Genomic DNA, 24161 nt, shown 5'->3' with positions numbered 1-24161 from the left:
GTCCCGCTTCGGCTCTGGCTGCGCCCTGGAACCCAATAGGCACTCAGTTCTCGGCCGGGACCGCCCTCTAACCGCCTTCGCCACTCCGGGACAGGCGAATTTCCTTCCCGCGTCGCCCTCCCGCTCTCTGTAGCCCCGGACGCGAGGTGACGTCAGCCGCCAAGGCGGGACTTCCGTTCTCCTGGACTCGAACCGGAAGCGCGTTCCTAGTTGTCCAGGCAACACCTCCCTCCCTCTTTGTGTCTCCTCTCTCCCCCCCCATGCCCCCCCTTCGCCGAGAACTGGGCCCGTGGTTGCCCGCCGCCTGAGATCTGCAAGCTGCATGCCCACGAGGTGACTTCGGGGACTGATGGGTTGCTTTGGGGGAGTAAGGGAGTAGCCTGGAGGCCCCAGCCTGGAGTACTGTCTTGGCGGTGATGTTGTGGCTCTAATTACCATCATCCGGCGGCACGAGGTGGTTGAAGAGACCCATGAGAGTTCCAAACTCTAACATATTGTTTAAAGAAGCCTAGTTCTAATTTATGCTCTCAACCCCATCGTGCTTCCTAATCCTTGGATGCCTGCTAAGAATTCTGATGCTCAAGCCCCCACCTCAGACAATTTCCATCCAAATCTTTAGAAGTGAGGCACAAGCATGGGAACTTTTTTTAAGTTGTGATTCAAATGTGTAATTCCAATGTGCTGTAAATCATCGTTTTGCAGTAGGTCTATAAGTGAATTTGATTTTGCCTCTCCAACCCTAGCTTGGGACACATCCTTGGAGGGATGTCTAAGATATTGGCTCATTTTTAAAAAAAGTTTTCTTTCATCTCCCTTGAAGCTTTGAGCTCTGTAGGTCAGGGCTCTCAGTGGAAATTACCTAACAGGCAAGTTCACAGTGAAGTGTATAATCCCCTCTGTTGACTGCTGCACTGGGAAAGTATACAAACTAAAGTTGCAGAGAGATATTTTCATTCTAAAACTATTTTACAGCTGGCAGAGAAATATTTTGTGTTTCTTAAAATCCAACGTTTAAGGAGAAGTTGAGATAAGACAGACTGCAGGAAATTAAACATTGCTGGAGTATAGCTAGATAAGAGAGTTCACAATCACAATACGGAACATTCAGAATTACTTCTTTACGTTAGGAAATCCACTGATAAAGCACTTGGACAGTGAATGCAAATTATAACTGTTTGATTAAGGCCAGATAAATTGAAAATATATTAATGTATTTAAATGTACTGCGGAGAACATTTGGAGCTTTTTACTGTTTAAGTTACTGCACCCTTAATAATTTGGGGGAGCAAAGGTAGGAGAGAATATTATCAGGATACAACAGACAATTTCAACAATTCCAGTAGCCTCCAAAGGCAGGAGATAATACCTGTTATTCTCTCTGTTGGAAGAAAAATGGAATGGCCAGGCGATGGCGCACGCCTTTAATCCCAGCACTCAGGAGGCAGAGGCAGGTGGATCTCTGTGAGTTCAAGGCCAGCCTGGTCTACAGAGCGAGATCCAGGACAGGCTCCAAAGCTATACAGAGAAACCCTGTCTAGAAAAATTAAATAAAAAAAAAGAAAGAAAAGAAAGGGAAGAAAGAAAAAGAAAAGAAAGAAAAATGGGAACTCTAAAAGGAATAAATTGTAGGATCTATCCCTCCAAATAAGTGCCCAGAGCAAGTACAGTATTCAGAAAAAGAAATTAGCATGGAATTTTTAGGAATATGTTTCTTTCTATAGAAAGAAATTTGAAATAAGTCTGTGGAAATCTAAAAGTGGCTTTAACTGCTTAAACTAAAGATTTTCACTGCTGTACCAGTTGTTTGGAGTGTGTGCTCTATTGGGCCCCCATTCTTTCATGGTCACACCAGGCTATGTTGTATGAAAGACACATGCCTGAAATGGAACGAACGCCATCTGTTCCTTTTGAACTGGATTCTCATTGCCGATCTCTGTTGTCCCCGTTTTCTGTTCTCCCGTTGCCTGTGATGTTCCTGACTCAGTACCCTGCCCTGTCATGGCCTCGTAGTTCATTTCTGATTGACACTAGCCACATAAGGGTTCAGTGGACTTGCAAATAAAACCATTCACAAATGTTTACCACCCTTGCTGGGAAATTAAACAATGCCTTTCTGTGGGTGGAATGTGATTTGTATGAGAGGAGAGGGGCAAGAGTTGTTAACTGTCTTCTTTCGGTCTTCTCCCCCACTCCCCACGCCTTCCTTGTGACAACACTTACTGCCACGCCCAGACAAATGTAAACCTGGGCTTGAGAGAATGAAAAGGAATTAAATAGTACTTGTCTCCCTCCATCTTCAGCTTTAAAGGGAGCTGTTACAGATGGAAACATAGTAAGATGTGTGCCTGTAAGCAGGCCCTGTGTCCAGCTAAAGATGGAGTTTGGGGGGGGGGGGTGGCAAGGTGGCTCGGTGGGTAAAGGCACTTATCATCAAACCTGACACATGCACACAATAAACAAATGTTCTTGTTTTTAAAATGGAGCTTGGAATTAGGCCATCTTTAGTGTCTAAATGACAGAGTAGGGACCATACAAAGCCGTAGGAAGAAATCCATGAGGCGTCGAACCTGATGTGCTCAGCCAGCTACCACAACCAGCCAGGGGTGGCATGGAGACACCCAGAGTAGGAGGGCAGGAAGCAAATGGTCAGAAGTCGGCATGTTATTATTTTTCCTCGTTGAGCTAACTGTTGGTATATGTACAATTGAAAGGCATCTCTGATGGGGTTCGCATTATATGTTCATTCAAGCACAGTTCTTAGAATCACATGAGACTTAACTTCCGTTACTCAGGGCACCTTCATTTGCTTTGTTTTAGTCTTCAGCATACTCCTTCTTTGTGGCAGTGTGTCCTGAGGGTCTTAATTACATCCCCAAACTATCAGTCTGCCTCGGAGCCAAATCGGTGGGAACCTCAATAGGAAAGTGTTGATCCTCCAGGCTGTAGCCACACAGACTAATCCAATAATTGATTTTGACTATCTTCCTTTGCAAAAGTGAAAGCAGATGAGCTTTCACGGTTTTAATTTTCAAAATTGTGTGAAAAGAAGAAAAGGCAGAGAGAAAATTCCTGTTCTAGAATACACCATTGTAGTTTTGGAGGGAGTTTGTGGTCTTCACTCTCTGGTTTTCATCCTATATTTATAAGAAATATATTCCAGAAAAAAAAGGAAGTCTATAAATATGCAATAAAAAGAATACATACTTTCAACAGAGTTTTCAACAAAGCACTACAGGTGCTTTCAACAAAGTCATTTATAAATGGAGTTTTTTAGTAATTTAGTGAAAATAGTCACATTTTATCTGTGGAAAAATGACAAAGTTTTTAACTTGTTCTTCATGTATAGTTATGCATTTAAAACTATATGTTTCAGAGCAAGCAAAGACTGCAGAGCAAATAGGTTGCTGGGTGGTTTTGTTTGTTTGTCTTTGTTTTTTTTCCTTTTTTCTTTTTCTTTCTTTCTTTTTTTTTTTTTTGCCTTAGAAAGGCTGTATGGGAAAATATATCATTCAAGACTAGGAGGCTCTGTCTTGTCTGTAGGCCTCAGCAGTGTTTAGTGAATGACCTCAATGCTGGTGTGTTTTTTTTCCTCCCTTCTTTGGTGGTTGAGGACAATGAATGGTCTCTCTATTCCCCAAAGCTCAGCTGGGTGGTGACCATGATGCCATTGTGTCGGCTGTGGAGGGCTGCCCAGTTTGCAGAGCTGTGTGGATCCGGCCTTCCCTGACATTGCCAATCCCTTTTCTCTCAGTGCTACCAGCCCTTCAGAAGAAAACTTGTTCAGTCCCTGAAGGCTTGTTCCAGAAGGGAGTAGGAGAATTCGGGACAGGGGCGGGGGTGGGGGGTGGGTGAAAGGTAAAATGGAAGACTTTAAGACCCGCTGTGCCCCCCCTCCCATTTCCCCGTACACTTGCTTTTCTTGAGATGAGAATGCTGCTGTAATGCCTGGGCGTGTTGCAGTGTTGGCTTTGCCAGGGATGCCAAGTTATTAGTATTAAATTCTTAGCCAGCTTTAAAAATGTTACCAGACTCATTTGGAGAGGAGGTGTTTTTAGGAGCACATGCCCATTTGCAAGGAAGACTGTGTCTATCTACTCAAAACCCTGCCATACCTGCTTCTTCATGTTGCTGTCTAGCATTGGCAAGTTAGCTGTCTACGTCAGAAATCATGGGCCTCCCCATGCTTTCCACTGTTGATTGATACTATTTCACTGGTCTCTTTTGTTATCGCTTTTTAGAAAAGATTTATTTATTTTTGTTTTACATGCATAGGTGTTTTGCCCGCATGTATGTAAGTGCACTACATTCCTATAGTGCCCAAGGAAGCCAGAAGACACATGGGATTCCCCTGGAGCTGGAGTTACAGATGGTTGTGAGCTACTATGTGGGTTCTGGGAATCAATCGACCCCATTCTCTGCAAGAGCAGCAAGTGCTCTTAACCCCTGAGCCATCTCTCCAGCCCTTGTTGGGGCTTCAATATCTATGAAGAGCTTTAATAAATGTTCCAATTTCCTTACTTATTCATGGAAACATTTTTCTTTTGCCCCAAATAGTAGAAATCACTTACCAAGATTAGAGTTGATCCTAATTTCTTTCTTGTTTCTGCTAGTCTTATGTAGAGCCTAATAATTTGTGAGATATATAAGAATTACATGATTCCTCCACTGACTTCCAAGTAGAAAGTGAAGAACATTTGGAATGCTCAATATATTAGGGTTAGAACATAATATTATCATATTAACCTAAAACTGTAGTCAACAGGATGCTAGGAATTGATTTTAATATTTTAAAAATGTGGGAGGGCACTTGTTTTGTTGGATTTTTTTAAGCAAAAATGAACATTATATAAAAATGATTATATGTGGCCCACAACCCTAAAATATTTCCTATCTGGACCTGGAAAATGCTAGCATAAAATACGAAGAGTGATACTAGAAATACTGAGCTAATAATTATATAAAGCTCAGTGCAAATTGCTATTCCTTCAACGTGTTTCTCTGTGCTTTATCTTATTTGAGTTTTTTGTTTTTGTTTTGTTTTGGTTTGGTTTTGGTTTTGGTTTTTAAAGACAGGGTTTCTCTGTGTAGTTTTGGTGCCTGTCCTGGATCTCGCTCTGTAGACCAGGCTGGTCTTGAACTCATGGAGATCCACCTGCCTCTGCCTCCTGAGTACTGGGATTAAAGGCATGCACCACCACTGCCTGGCCTTATTTGAGTCTGAAAGATTAATTTGTAAATGCAAATCTTCAAACTCTTCAAAATTATTCATTTGACTATCTATAGGATCTTAGGGATCCTAACATGTAAAAGAATATGGTTTGGGAATTCAGGAAGGAAAGCCTAGGGTGATGTGAGCATTTCTGATATCCAGCCCCAGTGATACTACTCTGAAGGATGGCAGCATTTTGATTTTAAGTATTCCAGTGGCCAAAATGAATTGAATTCCTTTTCTACTTGGTATTCAAAACCAAACAAAATTGCTAGCAAAGTTCCTATAGTCCATCATTGACATAAATTGTCTCTTTCCTTTATAGCCTAAGTCTTCAAAGTGTCTGGGAGCTGGACCGGGCCTAGAGCTCTGTAGAGTGCTTGCTTAGCTTGCACAGGGACCATGGCTCTCTCCTCAGCATGAATTACAGAATTTGATTAGTTATCTTACGTTATCTTCTAGGTGGTAGGACACCAGGCTCAACATGAACCATTTCTGGTTGGGAAGCTAAAACTCAATGTCTTTAGTGAGCAAAGATGGTTTTCCTGGCTTCTGGCTTGCAGAAATGCTTAGAGTGAGCATAGTATCACTACAACCCTGCTACCTAATTATTTGTTGAACCCAAATCATAAGCAACCTCGAACTCGTTTGAAGCCCCTTTTAATCATAGCCATTGACATTTTAGCTGCTGGGAAAATGTCACTAATTACCCTTAAACCTCTTCAAGGGTTACTTGCTTTCCCATACTACCTAAACATCTAGCTGTAGCAGAAGAGCCTCATCTGTCTCATAGATTTTCAGAATATGCGAGTACCCTTAAGGCCAGATTGGATCTTCCCAATTATAAGTCAAAACAAGATTTGACCTATAATAAATATTCATTCACAATGAGGTTTACATTACATTTGAGATTATCAGACTTGACCCACTTCTATAATTTGTAAGACATGGAATAAAGTCTAGATCCCAAGCAGTTTGCTTTGTTTTACTTTTTGTTTGACACCTATATAGCTCAGGCTGGTCTGGAACTTGCTAATGTAGCCAATTCTGGCCTCAAACTTGCTATTCTGCTTCAGACTCATGAGAACTGGGATCACAGGCATGTACTGCCTCGCCACACCCAACTAGGAGATGCAAAGCTCTTTATTTCCAGATGACACATGCTGACTCTTGGACTTCTCGTATTTAATTCCTATGCTCTTTGTTAACCTAGAAAACAGATTTGATTAAGACACTCATGGAGTTCATGTCGATGTCATTGTGTGCTGCAGACACTGAAAGCTCTTCAGGCTTCATTGATGGAAATATGAAACCTGGCTTTAGTGAATTAGCCACTTACAGGCTTCCTTGCAGTTGAGCACTTAGGTGTGCACTGATTTCTACCATAATTGTATTTGCATTTTATTTTGTTGGATGGTAACATACCCAATTACGGACTATTTTCTATTTCCTCCATAGCCTATAAAGAGCATTAGCTGCTAGCTGTGTTTCCAGGAAATGGACCCTGTTTGAAACCTTTAAATTAGAGTTGAAAAGATCAATTCAGCTTACACCCTCACTGCATTTGATAACTTTCTCTCGGTTTCCATCCACTGCGTGTGTGCATATCCCTGAATGCAGGGAGGTATGTGTGTTTAAGAGAAGTCTGCAGAAGGTCATGGCAACTCTCTTAGCAATGCCCTACTTGAAAGCTTGTTACATTTCATTGTGAATGATTCTCTTTAAGATAAATCTGAAAGCAAGGATAGACAGTGTGACGTCTTAGTTTTTTAACATACTCATGAAAACATTTCACTGAAGTCACAAAATAGGTCAGCTTTATTTTGAATAGTTTGGGGCTTTTTTGGAGTCTTGTCTTCTAGTTAAGTAAGACAAATGGGGTTTCTTCGGGATCTGATTTCTAAAGGTTCTAAAAACTTAAGTATCACATTGTTTGTGATTTTGTTTCATACGATCTTAAAGTTATGTGCATTTTAAGATTTTAATTGTTTATCTGTTTGTTTGTTTTGACACAAGATCTCTATAGTCCAGACTGACCTTGACCTCATGATAATCCTCCTGCCTCAGCCTCCCGAGTCTTGGAATTACAGGCATGTACCACCACGCCTGATGTAACTATTTTAGAAGTACTTTCTGGTGTTGCCAGACATTTTAGAAACTCTAACCAAGGAGAGGAAATTAACTTTTAATTCATTATTTGTGTGTGTGTGTATGTGGTGTGTACAGGCCGAGGTCAGAGGACAACTTTTGGAAATCTTTCTGTCCACTGCGGGTTCCAGGTCATCAGTCTTGTATGGTAAGCACTTCTACCTGCTGAGCGGTCCCACCCGCCCGAACCTTTATTTTAAATGGGTTGTAAAAGATGTGCAGGTGGAGCTGAGACCTCACTTTTTAGGTAGGTCATTCAGTGGATGAGTGAGTGGACACAAGTACATCGGTGGCTAAGTGGTAGGAAAAGGAACAGTACTGGCAGGGCGGAGCTCTTCTTGGGCAGAAGCTGTTAGATCAGGCCATGCCTCGGGAGCCTCTTGCAAGGAAGCAGGATGATTAGGGAAAGAATATCTTATGAAACCAAAATCAAAGTGGAGGCTGGAGAACCCTCTTGTTTGAAGAGGCTTTTACAAGTCCCAAACTTAAGACAAGACCTAACAGAGGCTTCCAGTCAGTTGGAAAGATAGTCTTTTCTCATGCCTCAAGATTGGGCTGGCAAGATGGCCCCATGGGTCAAGGTGCCTACATAGCACCACACCTGACAACCTGAGTCAATCCCGGAGCCCACAGAAAAAAAGAGAACTAACTCACTCACATGTGACTTGCACACACACGTGCCATGGCACAGACAGCACACCCACATTCATAATAAATAAGAAATAAGTGTTCAAAAGGAAAAAGAGAAACCAAAGTTATTTTAAATAGACATTAGCCTGTGCTTAAAACTAGTAAAATAATATTGTAGGCTTGGAGCCCATGCTCCATACATTATTTGTATACACATACTAAGTTATGTAGTTATTTTTATAGACTTTTCTTTCAGTAAACAAGTAGCTGAGTACACGACCAGGCATGGTCTTTGACTCAGTTATACCTAAGGGGATTGCTCTTCCCCAGACCACGAGATCACAAGCCAGATGACAGGTTCTTGTTGCATGAAGATCAGGTGTGATGCTGGCAAGGGGCAACCTCTTAAGAGCTATTCTGAAGACCATGAAATAGCTGTGACTGTCTTATAGCAGTGCTGATCAAATGTTCATGCTGTGTTTGTCTTTCAGTGCCCACTTGGACTTTGGCAGTCAGAGATAGCAGCAATGGTAAGATTACCTAGTTTTCTTAGGAATTTGATAAAGGTAGTCTTTATTGACATTTAGGATGGGGATAGAGCTCAGTGGTAGAGCACTTGCCCAGCATGCACAGCACCCCTATGTTCAACTCCTAGCAGTCCTTGATGGGCCCGTTTTACAATGCTGAGCCAAGGAAAAGGAGTCTGAGTATCACAGATCCAAACACTCAGAGTTCAAAAGTGTTTGTACACCAACACAACACACTAAATATTTCAGATTTTGAGGTAGTGCAGATTGTGGATTTCCAGTAAAAAAAAAATATATGCAGACATTCCAACCGCCACTGAAATCTGAAACACCTTCTGGCCCCAGCATTTCAGGTAAGGGACACTCATCCTGTCTATCAGACAACTAAAAATTAAAGCACCGTCTTATATGTCTTAGATATATTTCTCAGACATCGAGGAGTGGAGTAAGCCAGAAGATTAGTAGGAAACAAGAAAAGGAACCAGAGGCTAGTGTGGTCATTAGAAGTACAGATAGCCAAAATGACAAATGTCAGGAACTCTTTCTTGTCTTACAAAAAAAAAACAAAAACAACCAGGAAAGTAGAAATGGGACTAGTTGAGAAGAACAGCATTAGGAGTGAGAGGGGGTGAAAGAGGGTAATGGGGTGAATATGATCAAAATACATTACGTACAAGTATGAAGTTGTTGTCCTTGAAACTGTTATTACATATACTAATAAAAAACTTAAAATGAACTCTTACGAGAAATATTGTGACTCATATGAAAGGATTTTTAAAGAAAACAATATTTGTCTCTGTCCTCAATGTCATGGTTTCTTTTCCTGTTGTTGTGATAAAATACTCAGATAAAAGCTACTTAAGGGAGAAAAAAATAATTTTGGCTCCCAGTTCAAAGATCCAATTCATCATGGCAGTAATGTTGCATATACAGTCAGGAGCATGCATGCTTCTGTTCCATTTATACAGTCTAGAATCCTTGCCAGGAAATGGTGCCACCTACTGGACAGGCCTTCCTGACTCAATTAACGTAATCAAGATAATCCCCCCCAGGAGAATCTAAAGCTGCCTCTCAACTGATTCTAGATCCGGTGACGTTGTCAACACTAACCATCATGTCATATAAACCTCCATAACCTTCAGCTATAGCCCTGTGGGTAACTTAGGAAATATATTACATTTGCCCCCTGGCGTGGGTACAAACCTATTTTACACTTTTTCTTTCTTCCTTTCTTTTTTTTAAGCTTAGTAGCGTCATCAGGAGAAGTAGGTATTCTTCGGTAGATTAGTGTAGTGGTTTGAATGAGCAATGTTCCCTCTAGGCTGATGCAATTGATCACTTGATCCCCAGTTTGGTGACACTGTTTGGGGAGGTTATGAGAGAGTGTAGCCTTGCTGGAGAAAGTACATCACTTGGAGGGGGCTTTGAGAATTTATAGCCTTGTCCCACTTCCAGTTCACTCTCTCCTTCAAGTTTATGGTTGAAGATGTGATCTCAGCTTTCTGCTCAGGCTACTGTGTCTGCTGCTTGCTGCCATACCTCCCAGATGTAGCGCAAATTCTAATTGGTCTGAATAATAAAAAAACCGGAGTCAGATATCAGGGTGAAAACTGAAAGATCAGAGGCAAAACAGCCAGCCACTAGAAAGACTTCTTACCTCTAAGAAATCCTCAGACTGAAGGGAGCCAAGCTCCTCTCTCCACCCCTGCCTCATCACTTCCTGTTTTCACCTCCCAATGCTGGGATTAAAGGCATGTATCTCCCAAGTACTGGGATCAAAGGCATGAGATTCCAAGTGCTGAGATTAAAGGTGTGTGCCACCACTGCCTGGCCTCTAGTGGCTAGCTCCCACACTCTGATCTCCAAGCAAGCTGTATTTGTTAGAGCACAAACAAAACACCCGGCCATAATGGACTCTAACCCTTTGAAAGTGCAAACCCCTCTTTAACACTTTCTTCTATAAACTGTTCTTGCTTCTATATTTTTATCACAATAACAGAAAAGTAACTGATAACACTCAGTAAATAGCTGTTGGTTAGTTGCTTAAACATTTGAAGATTCTCTGAAAGATGAACCATGTCTGTCTTATATGTCCATTTGATGTCTGTCTTATATGTCCATTCCATAGACATCAAAATGGAGAGCTACTGCATCTTGGTATTCTCACCCAGTATATGCAAGATACTGGCAACATTATCATCATGCAATGTTTTGGATGCGAAGCCACCAGAATGCCTACAGAAAGTCCAGGGATTCCCATTTCATGTCCCCGTGGTTCTCCCCTCATGGAGTTCTTCCATGGAACTCTCTTGCTTATGAGGCTAGGCATCCTTGGAATTTTCAAGGCCAGCACACGGCCTGGCAGGAGCCTCCCTACAGAGTTTCACATCTCCAAAGCTCTGGGCTACCTCTGTGTGATAGCAGTAGAACCCAGGCCTCCATGAGAGAAGACGAAGCCCCAAATGAAGACGAAGAGATGGAGTCCGATTCAGATAACGAAGTAGAATGCGACTTGAGCAATATGGAAATCACCGAGGAGCTCCGCCAGTACTTTGCAGAGACCGAGAGGCACCGAGAGGAGCGGCGTAAGTTGCAGGCCTGTTACCTTGTACTCTTTCCACTGCCCTGACATTTTCATGTGCTTTCTTCTCTAACACACCAAGTTATTTTAGAACTTTCCATTTAGGTACAGTTAATAATCTAAATCTGGTCTTGAGCCCAGAAAAAGTATGCTGATGTTGTACCTAAATTATATTGGTCCTCAGAGTTTTTATATAGGACTGTTCATTTGAGTTCCTAATAATACCTCCGCCACTTTTTTTGAGCATTAGACACTGAACCAGATAGAGTGTGTGTGTGTGTGTGTGCGTGCGCGCGCGCATGCATGCCCTCTCTAATCCACGCAACAGTCCCTCAAGGCATGGAACTCATTTTACAAATGAGAAAAGTGAGGCTTAAGGAGGTTAATTACACAGCTACTCATTTACTGTTAGGATTTAACTCTTCCAGACTGCACTCTACCATGCATCTTTCCCTCGGCCATGCTTCTTGACACTGCTAGATTTCCCAAATACTGTACTATGAATCTGAACACTTTTCTGGGACACAGCTCAGAGCTGGTCCTATACAGTTCCCTGCAATGTAGAGTCAGTGTGAACCTACACAGAATAACAAAATGCCTCACATGTACAGCTTTCCTGTTTGGTCCATACTACAGGTTAGAGCATTGCAATAAAGGTCTTACCACCATACATCCAAAAGCAGGAATTTTTCTGTTTAACATTGCCAGTGTTCACTAGACTATTTATTATTGTTATAAGTGCCCTTGAAAATTTACAGATATTTCTTTCCTATTAAAACTAGTATTCAGTCTCAATAGACCTTTTCAGTAGGGTTTCATTGTGTAGTTTATGCAGAGTTTTCATTTGGTTGGTTGATTTTAAGACAGAGCCTTCCTGTATGGCCCAGGCTAACCTAGAACTTATGATCCTCCTGCCTCAGCCTCCTGAATACTGGGAGTAAAGATATGCACCACTGAGGCCAGCTCCTTGCCCAGAAGTTTTTGATAAACAGAAACCTAGAAGCTTCAAAGTAGAAAAGTTTCATTTCCATTTTAAAATATCTGTGCCCTCTTAACAATAGATTAGCATTTATTGGTCCCCAATGGATGAGGAACTGAGCAGCAGACTTTGGATGAAGTATTATTTCCTTTAGTGAGTCTTCACTAAACCATTTGTTCTGTTATTTTTACCAGTTTTCTTCTGATTAAACTGTTGATTTCTTTGATGCATATTAGAAAATATATCCAGGGGCTAGATTAATGGCTCAGCAGTTAAGAGCACTGACTGTTCTTCCAGAGGACCCAGGTTCCATTCCCAGCATCCACATGGCAGCTCACAACCACCTGTAACTCCAGTTCTAGGGTATCTAATGCCTTTTTCTCACCTTCAGGGACACAAGACATGAACATGGTGCCCAAACATATATGCAGGCAAAACACTCATGAATATTCAATTAAAAAATAATAATTAAAAAAGAAAGTGTATCCAAACAACTGTATGAAAACAATACTTTGTATTTTGCACAAAGTACATTTTTTTGTTATGTTTATTTATTTATGGGGGGGACTACAGGTCAAAGGACATGCTTGCCAGAGTTGGTTCTCTCCTTCCACCATATGGGTCACAGGAATTGAACTTGTCATTGGTCTTGATGATAAGTGCCCTAACCCACCAATCCATTTCATGAGGCCCATAGAGTACATTTCTTTCCTTGATCCCCAGAAATAAATTTTAGCTTTTCTCAAAATTCATATAAAATGGTAATTAGTCTTATTTAAGACATATACCACAAATGAAGAGGTAAGGTGTGGAGCATGTTCACGTGTACTTGTAACGCTATGAGTTACAGCATGGGTTAGATAGAGAACTAATAGGATTTTGTAAAATATTACTGCCAAAGAAAGGCATATCTGGATTTTGTTTTGTTTTTGGAGACAGGCTTTCTCTGGGTAGCCTCAGCTGTCCTGGAACTCACTCTGTAGACCAGGCTTGCCTTGAACTCATAGAGATCTGCCTGCCTCTGTCTCCTGAGTGCTGGAATTAAAGGCATGGAGTACAACTACCCTGCTACATATCTGAATTTTTAAAACTTAACATTTCAGAAGTAGTCAGCCACTGTGAGTTAGACAGCCCGTCGCCATCAGTGAGTTGTTTGCTACAGTTGTTCAGCCTGGACTGCCAGCATGTTCTTGTCTGTGTCGTCTACCCTTCCCAGTGATTTACATCGTTAACTGATAAAAACGCAAAACATGAAGTAGGATAAGGAACCCCGGAGGGTTTTATGGAGATGACTCACCTGATAAAGTGCTTGTCTCACAAGTGGAAAGACCAAGGATCGTATCCTGGTACTGACACAAAAACGGGCCAGCCATGGCATCTACCTGTAATCCCAGTACTTGGGAGGTAGAGATTTGATCCCCAGGGCAAGCTGGCTTTCTAGAGTGGCCTTCCAGGAAGCTCCATGTTCATTGAGAAGACCCTGCCTCAATAAAAATAAATTTTTTTAAGGTAGAGAGCAATCAAGGGAGCCCCCCAACACCGACTTCGGGCGTCTGCAGGCACTCGCGTACACACAAGTTCTGAAGATAGGGCTGTAGCTCAGTGCTGAGGTAATTGCCTAGCATGTGCATCCCCAGCAGAGCAAAAAGAAAAAATTCCTTTTGTGTGTTGGGACTACCTATGCTTTCCATTATGTTATGTCATCCTTTCCTCTTAACATACTTCCTCCAAATACTACTTATGAGAAAATAGACACTTGTAACATTTTAAAAGTCAGCTGTAGTTTCAGTTACTAGGAAAAATACGTTTAGCTTTCAGAAGGGGAAATTTTAGTCATAAATGGCCATCAATTGAAACTGCATGATTATTTCCCTGATACTTAGAAGGAATATGAATGAAAGTTAACATCCCCCATAGGAAAGTGCGCCCTCCAAAACAAATATTGCCCCTGTGGTCTTGGTGCCAGTCAGGTCTTTATTAGATGTGATTCAAGGGTGGTTGTTGGCTCAAAACAAGGACATGTTCTCAGAGAACATGGTATTCTTAAATGAAGTTGAAATAAAATCCTATTTCCAATGAACTGTAGAAGAGTGTCTGTGGTATACAGCCCCCACACAGTTACTGGTACAAACAAATGCTAGAGCCAGTGTCCACGCAGTGGAAGGATGGCCGTTGACAGGTAGCTGTGGAGAAATGGAGCGGGCTCTGGACTTTGACCAGTACCATCTGTTGGGAATGAGAGAAAAGGTAAGTTCACTTGGTGCTTAGACTACTGTGGTATTTTTACTAAAGAGCCCAGATGTGTTTGTGCATCTCATGGGAAACATTGGCTCCATTATGTTCTGTATATCCCATTCTGAGGGTTTCCTCTGCTGTGTCCATAGTCAGTGCACTGAAAACCCACCACTTTCTCCCTCGGTCTAGAAAACCTAGAGCATATAGCAAGGCTTACAGTGCAGTGTTCCTGAGCTGTTTGGTTTAGGTAATGTGATTAAAGTATGAAATCACACTGACTATGCGCCTTTCCTCCATCTGTATTCATCTCATCAGTACAGATGTGCAGAAGAAAAAAAAAGCAGCTATCGAGATGATGGATGTGGAAGGTCAGAGAAAATGGAAGGGGCTGGGTAAATGCACTTTCCTTGTAAAAGCTGAAATGGTGATTGTCCACTAACGTCAGGGTTCCATTTAACGTGGAACAGTGGACACAGAACGAGGAGACCACTCAAATGACTCTGCTTGGCAGGCACCTGTGTTTTGAGTCTGTTGCAGATGAGCCAGAAAGGCATTCTTAATGTATTCAAGTTTGTGCTGTCCCTTGGTTGTGCTATCATCATTAACTTTGGCAACATAGCAGAAAAATCTCATCAGAAAGACATGCTAATCTTTAAAAAATGAGGGGAAATAACATTCTTTAATACTCATTATTGTAGTGCTTTGTCTCTCAAACGGTTCTGCCTTTGAGCTAATTATCTGTGGAATATTTAATGAGTGTTTTCCTGCTGTGTAAAATTTCCCTAAAGTCCAAGTAGCTTCCTGTGGTTATTTTTTCCCATTATGGATTGTAATTCTACACTAGTAATATCTCTTTTTAAAAATCATGTTTAATTAGGTGTGGGGAGGTGGGGAAGGTTATAAGAGTGTTAGTACAATGCCTATAGAGGCCAGAGGAGCCTGGAATTATAGGCATTTGTAAGTCCCCTGCTGTGGGTACTGGGAACCAAACCTGGATCTTCTGCGAGAGCAGTCAGAACTCTTAACCACTGAGCTATCTCATATATATGCATATAGATGCATAGACTTGAGGCAGAAACATGTCAAAACCATGTACCCTAAGCTTAGATGGAGTCCAGTGATATTTTTCCTTTAAAATATATTGCTGATTGGAGATGGGGTATGTTTATTTTGACCCCACATGAAAATGATTGTATTTGCTTTATAGGGTTGCTGTAGAAAATTACAGAAAATTTAATGGTGAAATGGTAGAGGTTTATCTTTTCAAATCCCAAATCAAGGTATCCTCAGGGCTGCCTTCTGATAAAGGCTCCAATACCTTGCTTCTGGCAGCTTCTGTTGTCTCCCAGCATCCCTTCACTTGGAGCATTTTCACGGGCTCTGTCTGTACATGGCTTTCCCTGTGTGTCTCTGTGTCCTTTTCTGTCTCATGGAAGGTCACTCTCATTAGATTTAGGGTCTGCCCTAATCTCGGACAATGCCCCCATTATCTTTAACTGTCTGCGAAAACCCTCTTTCCAAGTAAGCTCCCGTTTTGATGCTGCGGTGGTAAGGAAATGCTGCACAGCCTGCTTCAGCCCTGTGTTGAAGCGGGGATGGACCTCTGAGTGCTGTTTTGATTTGTAGTTAGTCAATTCCGTTGGCCAGATGCCCTTAAGTTAGTCAGGCTTTCCGTGGCTGTGACAAAATACCTGTCAACCAGGAAGGAAAGATTGATTTTGGCTCAGAGTTTCAGAAGTTTTATTCCAAGATAGTCGGATGGAATCATGGCAGAGCATCAGGTGGGAGCAGAGAGAATATGCCTGTGCTGATGGGCTTCCTCCTGCTAATCCTTTTATTCTCTCTGGGCCCCAGGCTTTTGAGTATCACCACCCACATTCATGACAGGTCTTTCTTCCTTGGTTGATCGTCTAGAAAAATACTCCACACATGCAGAGGTGTGCTTTACTGTATCGTAGGTGTCCCTCAGTGCGGTCATGTTGTTAATCAAGACTCACTATTAGAACCCTAGGAGAAAACAGTGTTCGGTAACATTGAGTGCTAGCGTTGTTTGCAGTTTTAAGATGACCCAGCCTGTTTTCCATGCAAGGCAACCATGCAGCTGTCTCCAGTGTGATGTTGATGTTACTCGGCTTCAGTTGGATCATTCACTATCCAGTGGTCTGAGCCTTCACCTTACCTTGACAAAGAAAATGTGGAGGGTTTAAGGATCCTTTCTTTCCTTGGGAGAAAGGAAGAAAGCAATGACTAATAAACAGACTAATTAGAGGCCTTCAAGCCCCTTGTATCCTACAGTTCTTGGTTCTCTAAATCAGTGTATTCTAAAGCAGTGGTTTGCAACTTTCCTTATGCTGTGACCCTTTAACACAGTTCATGTTGTGCTGACCCCAACTGTAAAATTTTCTTTGTTGCTACTTCATAACTCTAATTTTGCTACTGTTACGAATTGCAATATAAGTATCTGTGCTTTACAATGGTCTTAGGTGACCCCTGTAAAAGGGTCCGGTGTTGCCGGGCGGTGGTGGCGCACGCCTTTAATCCCAGCACTCGGGAGGCAGAGCCAGGCGGATCTCTGTGAGTTCGAGGCCAGCCTGGACTACCAAGTGAGTTCCAGGAAAGGCGCAAAGCTACACAGAGAAACCCTGTCTCGAAAAACCAAAAAAAAAAAAAAAAGGGTCCGGTGTCACAGGTTGAGAACCGCTGTTTTATAGTATTTTCAGACACCAACTGGTCATAAGTACACAGCCTGTTGGTCAGAGAGTATTTAATTTCGAACTAAATTATTGAGTCTGTGATATGGCCCAGTTGCTCAAGTGCTTGCCTAGCCTGCCCAGAGCCTGAAGATCCATCCTCAGCACTGTCTAAACCAGGCATGGTAGCACTCTACTATAATCCCATACCTCAGAGGTGCAGACCATAAAATAAGAAGTTTGAGGTCACCTTGGCTACGTAGCCAGCCTGGGCTAAGTGAAGATCCCAGTGCTTGTTAACACTTTGTGCCTCACCGGGCAATCTAAGGTTACTTCAGCGTTCTGCCAGAAGAACCAGAGGTGAGTGATTCCAGGACTGCGGTGGGGACGAGCCCAGGGCAAAGACAGTCCCCAGCTAGGCTTCCACCCGATCTCCCACATCAAAAACACAGCAATCTATAGCAATAAGAAGCAGATGGAGAACTGTCGAGTGTTTTTCCTTGACTCAGGTTTTTTGTTTTGTTTTGTTTTGTTTTGTTGGGTTTTTGTTGTTGTTGTTGTTGTTGTTGTTCCAGTAGAAGTGAGGTCAGAGGTGAAATGGCCATTTCCCCTGGCCCAGTTCATTCACCGTCAAACTCCTCTACCAGAACTCAGGTTTAAGGGTGTAGAATGTGCACACCTCTGAGGACTGAGCAGCAGAAATGCTGATGTTTTAAAGTTGGCAGAAAGAGCAGAGTTTTCAAGCAAATTCTTGGTGACCTCCGGTTCATTTGTGCATTAGGGCCTCTTATGTGCATCTTCCAGTAAAGATCAATACACATCTCTTTTCTGTGGTGTCACAGTCTTTTGCCTTATTATCTTTTACTTCCCCATGTGACAGTAAAATGCAGATGTTCTAAGACAACAGTGACCAGATATGTGTGGACAAGCCATATCTATCTGTCTATCTATCTGTTTGTCTATCTATCTATCTATCTATCTATCTATCATCTATCTGTCTATCTATCTGTCTGTCTATCTATCTGTTTGTCTATCTGTCTGTCTATCTATCTATCTATCTATCTATCTATCTATCAGTCTATCTATCAATCTATCTGTGTGTATGTCTATGTGAGTGCCAGATGTGTGGGGGTGCTCTCAGAGCATCAGACCCTTTGGAGCTCAAGTTACAGGTAAATGTGAGCTGCCCCACTCGGGGGCTGGATTGAAATGTGTATCCTCTGCAACAGCAGTATGTGCTCCCCAGGGTCTCCTCATGCAGTTCTGGCTGTCCTGGACTCACGATGTAGACCAGTGTGGTCTGGAACTCCCAGCTATCCCCCTGCCTCTGCCTCCGGAGTGCTAGCATTAAAGGCATGTGCTATCAGGCCTAGCTCTATCTGTTCTTAATAATGGTTTCAAGTTTGTAGAACTCCTTCTTGCCAACTCCAAGGTGTTAGTGATAAAGAACTGGATTTACAAGGGTGACTGCGAATAGCTGTATAAATGTCTTCCCTTCACACTTGATTAGCTCACCGCTGTCTTTCCTTCCAGATACTAGCAGAGAACTGCCCAACAAGGGAAGAGTGATTTATGCCATTGTTTTATTCCCCTGTAGCCATCTTGACTCCTTATCTTGAGGCATTCCTCTTGGTAACAATAGCAGCTACAGATAATGTGCTTTCTGCTATCCATTTCCCTCTTGACAGAGTCACTTGCAAAATCTGTGGGAGCCGGCTCCATTTTACCCTCTGCAGCATCGCTCTGCTGACATTTTTATGTGGCTATTTACATAGGAATAAAAATTATACTATTGGGACTCGATGTGGTTTAAACAAAAGTAGAAAGGGGGCACACATTGAATAAATGCTCATTTGACAGGGATTTACTAAATTAGTAGACTTGCAGGTTTCACCTGGGCTGAGCTGTGAAATGACAAGTGAAACTCCACAGCTGGAAAAGCAGATTCCTTATGTAGCAGGAAGACACTGAGTCAGATGCAGAGAGGTCAGCCCACGTCCATACCTCATTTGTGGTAGTAAGAACTGCTTCTTGGGGGCTTGAGTAGATGCTCTGGGTAAAGCGCTTGTCATACAAGTGTGAGGATCAGAATTAGGACCTCAGCACCTAAAATCCCAGATGTGCGTGGCAGTCCACCTGTAATCCCAGCATTTGAGAAATGGAGACAAGGTCTCAGGAGCAAGCTGGCTAAGCAGACTAGCTGCGTCAGTGAGCTCTGGGTTCAAATGACTGAGCCTGCCTCAGTATATAAAGTGGATAGTAATTGAGGAAGACTCCTAACATCAACCTCTGGCCTCCATGTTCACATGTGGGCAGGCACACCACACGCATGTGCAAAAGGAAAGAAAGGAAGTGGGGCTGGCGAGACAGACAGCTCAGTGGAGAAAGGCACTTGCTGCCGAGCCTGATGAGCGGAGTTTGATCCCCAGGACTCCCGAGAGTTGTCCTCTGACCTCCACACGTGGCACAATGTAGGCACACCCCAGATCGATGTAACCTTTAGAGATGTGCTTCTTGAAACACTGGACGTTGAAGGAAAACATCCCCCTCATGGGGGAGCATTGCATGAAAGTAAACGAGGACTGCTGTTCGTGGCCCAGCAGATGATAAGAGAAAGTCACGTGTTTTCATTTTTTCTCTTGTATTTTCAAGGTCTGCTGCAGAGGATTGGCAGATTGGAATGATGGCTTTCTTGGTGGCATTTTGCCATTTCTGTCAGTGGCTAGTGGCCCCTAAGAAGTGAACAGTGAGCTTTGTGGCTACTAATAGATAATGGGAATCTGTAGGTCATGCCTCAGGATCTGAAGACTACCTCAGCTGCCCAACAGGGTCCATATTTACCATTGGGAAGGGCAACAGAAAGACCTTAGGGGCCACGGGCAGCATGTGAGTTGTAGTGGCATGTGAATTGTGGTAGCAGTGGTGGCAGCATTCATCAGATCCTCTCCCTCCTGCATTTGCATAAATTTTATGGTCATGGTCTTATCCATTCCCAGGGCGACAACAGCAATTAGACGCAGAGCGCCTGGAAAACTATGTGAATGCTGACCACGGCCTGTACTACAACCACCACCGGTCAGCGGAGCCCCCATCTGAGAAGCCTGGGGAGCGGCGCCAAGCAGAGATGAAGCGCCTGTATGGGGACAGTGCCCCCAAGATCCTGGCCATGGAGGCTGCTGTGCAGCTGAGCTTTGACAAGTACTGTGACAAAAAGCAGCCAAAATACTGGCCTGTCATTCCCCTGAAGTTCTGAGTCCTGGGCACAGGGACCCTAGGGAATGCCTCCAGAACCCTCTTACTTTTGGATGTGTTCTCTTCATCTCTCCTGGGCATTTTTCAGAGAAAGAGGCCTATACACTGACACAGTGGATACAGTCTGTCAGCCACTTAGAATTCTGTCAGCAGGAGGTGTACTGTTACCGACACAAGGAATGCCATAAAGCGATAATCATGTATATTGTACTGGCTCTTGATTTGCTCTCCAATAGTTCATTGAAATTCTTGCCTAGAGATACTGTCTAGTGGTTTGCATTTGTAATTTCCTTCCTTAAACCTCCCTGGATATCACAAAAGTCTTAAGGCACATGTCATCTTTTTTTTTTTTTGAGACTAGTTCTCATATAGCCCTAGCTGGCCTCAAACTCTTAAATCCTCCTGCTTCCACCTCCCAACTTCTAGCTTACAGGTATGCGCCCCATTCTGGGCTCTAATCCACATATTCTCACTGACTGTAAGCCTTTGGTTCCCTCTGAAAAGGAGGCAAGTGTACAGTAAGACAAATGCCACTTGTCACTCGGCTAGCTGTCAGCCTGCATGCTCTATAAAAGGCCTGAAAGTAAATGCTTTGGGCTTGGCAGGCCATGTGGTCTGTCTCAGAACTGCCTAACCCTAATTTTATAGCATAAAAACGGCCATGGATACTGAGTAAACAAGTGGATGTGACTCTATTCCAATAAAACTTTATTTGTAAAATACAGGCCATGGACTGGATTTGATCTACATCTGCTGCTCTAACACAGTGAAAATCACCCATCTGACATTATTGTTACCTTGTTTTCTGTCCAGAGCTTGGATGTCAAACAGAACTGGTAGCAAGGAACAGTAATTCCCAAATCTGGTCACTCTTGCAGCCTCTTTGGTTGTCAAAATGCACAATTGAGCTCTTACTGCATATAGTAAATACCAATTTGATAAGCAAATACATCTGTGAGAAGTAAATCTGAACATTGACAGAGCAGTCCATTTGTAGAAGCCAGCTGCTTTTTAAGTAAGTTATTACAGTGCATTGCGGGGGTGAGCCAGTGTTGACCTGAGAAGATTAGCACATCCATCAAAGGTTGGTGGAAAGATTTCTTATTGGCATGTTTCTCCCTAGGAACACACTTAGCTTCCATCCAGCCCCTGCCCCGAGACAAACACATTCCTCTCGGCAGCCCCAGGTGTTGATTTGTTCCAGGCTCTCATTTTATTACTGGCATTGCAATTTGGGCTTAGGTACTGTAGACAGAAATCAGAATTCACTTGCCCCGAAGGTGACACACGACTAAACTTTTCAATGTTTGGTCTTTCTCCTTTTTCTTAGAAACTCTAGCGCCTCGATGATGGAAATGAATGTGACTCAGACACAAACAAGCCAAAGCCTGTCTCAGCAGCAGCAGGTGCTGAGCTGAGAGGACAGTTTTTTAGACCTGCCTTAGAGATGCTGCCATGCCATCCCACCACTGCTGACTTCGTTACCTTCCTCTCGGTGCTTCTCTTTGCTCATTGAAATGAGTTCCCCTCACTGCTGTTGCGAAGACCATTGAGCAGTGCCTATAAAACACAGTGCTGACCGCACAGTAAATAGTCAATATTTATATTACACATTCCCTCTTTTTAAAATGCTGTAAAATGTCAAAGGGAGGGGGTCCAGAATATAAAACTTCCACATATGGAGAAATCTTTCCCTGTCCACTCTTAGTTTCTGGATACCTCATGCCCACCTGTAATTTCTTCCTAGGATAATTCACGATAGAATGCACCCATTGCTTATCCGTTTCTCAGCAAATAATTATTGAATATATTGAGTATCCCTTCCAATTAGCTACACCATAGTCCCCTCCCTTAGGGAACTTGCATTCTAGGCAGGGACACAAACGTGTGCACTATGTTAATTACTGTGTGTATGCACTGCTAGAGGCATCTGTAAAAGAGAGAGCTTAGGGCAGTGGCAATATTTGTGCCATAGTAAACTATGCCCATGTTCAGAGAGTTTGGGACAAGGGGAAGATTTAAGGTGAAAAGAGGAGGGTCAAGACAGATATTTTGAAACAATATCCTCTACCACAATGACTAATAACCAAAGTGATGTCAGAGTTGAAGAAACAGTTGCTTTGTAGAGATTGACCTAAGGGATTCCATTTTGCTGCAACAGCTTTAGTTGCGTGCTTGTTTCTGCTAGCAGCAAGCTCCCAAACCAAGGCCATCCTAGAGCCTAGCAAGAGTTGCTTCACTAGATCCAGAGATGCTCTTAGGCAGGAAATTCCAAGGGATTTAGCAACCCCATACCATGAAGATCAAAGCCCAAGCATTAGAATTAATATTCTCCTAGAGCTACTTCCTATCAGAGTTTCAGGAGTTCATTTGAGAACCAGGTGCAGAGACTGGGCCAGAAACGTAGCTCCGTTGTGAGCTTGCTTGCCTAGCATGCACGAAGCCCTGGGTCCTATCCCCAACATTCCATAAACAAGGTGCGGTAGTGTGCACCTGTAACCCCAGCACTGGAAGGTAAAGGCAGGAAGATCAGGAGTTCAAGGTCATCCTCAGCTACGTGAGTGTGAAACAAGCCTAGGCTGTATGAAACCTTGCCTCAAAGGAAAAAAAAAAAAAACAAATTTATCACAATGTGGAAGCATGTAGAGTATTTACAAGACTATTATGAATTATCCCACTGCTAATCAGAACCATGGTAATTAGGATAACATTCCACACCTTTCAGATAGGCAAGTGTATGGCCAGGCAGTAGAGAGTCAGGAACTCCTACCAAGGAGTATGGGGCCTTCTACCTTTACTGCTATGATGAAACACCATGACCAAAGAGCAAGTTGGGGAGGAAAGGGTTTATTTAGCTTACTTAGTTCTCACTGAAGAAAGTCAGGACAGGAACTCAGGACCTGGGGGTAGAAGCTGATGCAGAGGCCATGGAATGCTGCTTACAGCTTGTCCCTCATGGCTTCCTCAGCCTGCTTTCTTATAGAACCCAAGACCACCATCCCAGGAGTGGCACCACCCACAATGGGCTGGGCCCTCCCCCATCAATCACTAATTAAGAAAATGCCCTACAGCTGGGCGGTGGTGGCACATTTCTTTAATCCCAGTCCTTGGGAGGCAGAAGCAGGTGAATGTAAGGCCAACCTGGTCCACAGAGTGACTTCCAGGACAGCCAAGGCTACAGAGAGAAACGCTGTCTCAAAAAAACCAAGGGGAGAGGAATAATGCCCTATGAGCTTTCTTGCAGCCTGATCTTAGAGGGGCATTTTCTCAATCGAGGGTCCCTCGTCTCTGGCGACTAAAGCTTGTGTTGACATAAAACTATCCAGCACAGTCTGATAGAACTTTCTTGATTTTATATTTAATTTTATGGCGGTTTGTGGCTGAGTTTCATGGAGCCCAATCTGACACCACATTTTCTATGGATCAGAGGATGACCTTGAACTCCTGATCCTCCTGCCTCCATCTCCCTTGCATCCAGATCAGTTTGCAACCCTAAGATTAGACAGATGTTTATGGTCTGGAACAGACAGCCAAAAGTATCTGCATAGAGATGGGCTTTAGGACTTTAGCTCCAAGTAGAGAAGGACCAGGGTGCTAAATGCTGCTTAGGGTTGCTCTGGCAAAAACTTCTTCAATTCTGTTGTCCAGAAGGAGCAAGAGAGCTGTAAGTGGTGGTGCAGCACTGGGGAGGCAGAGACATGTGGATCTCTGACTTCAAGGCCAACCTGGTATACAGAGTGAGGTCCAGGATGTCAGGGCTATGTAGAGAGACCCTGTCTCAAAAAGTTATAATAATAATAGTAATAATAATAATAGAAAAATGAGCAAGAGATAATATTAGTAGTAAGGGAACAGAGTGCGAAGTAGTTAGAGCTGGAGAGGGATAGCCCTAGGCACTGAAGGGAAAAGC

General features: G+C 43.0%; 1 protein-coding gene across 1 annotated transcript; it reads left to right on the top strand.

Moving 5' to 3' along the window:
- The first annotated feature begins 210 nt into the window (after positions 1 to 210).
- On the top strand, positions 211 to 20975 carry Gemin8 (gem nuclear organelle associated protein 8). Its single transcript, XM_052716054.1, has 5 exons — positions 211 to 333; positions 7436 to 7505; positions 8479 to 8517; positions 10643 to 11099; positions 19996 to 20975. Exons 1-5 carry the CDS (start codon positions 323 to 325, stop codon positions 20250 to 20252), a joined length of 834 nt encoding a protein of 277 aa, XP_052572014.1. The 5' UTR covers positions 211 to 322; the 3' UTR covers positions 20253 to 20975.
- The last annotated feature ends 3186 nt before the right edge of the window (positions 20976 to 24161 follow it).

This window comes from Peromyscus californicus, unplaced genomic scaffold (assembly GCF_007827085.1).
Source record: "Peromyscus californicus insignis strain IS unplaced genomic scaffold, ASM782708v3 Scaffold_10__1_contigs__length_136768540, whole genome shotgun sequence".
NCBI classification, from domain to species: domain Eukaryota; kingdom Metazoa; phylum Chordata; class Mammalia; order Rodentia; family Cricetidae; genus Peromyscus; species Peromyscus californicus.
The sequence above is the reverse complement of the archived record's forward strand: the minus strand, read 5'-3'. Positions and strand labels throughout refer to the sequence as shown.

Bases quoted from the DNA above. Each gene is read 5' to 3' on its own strand.
- Gemin8 (XM_052716054.1), top strand. The intron at 8,518-10,642 runs GTAAGATTACCT...TCCATTCCATAG, and splicing joins AGTCAGAGATAGCAGCAATG to ACATCAAAATGGAGAGCTAC. The intron at 11,100-19,995 runs GTAAGTTGCAGG...ATCCATTCCCAG, and splicing joins GAGGCACCGAGAGGAGCGGC to GGCGACAACAGCAATTAGAC.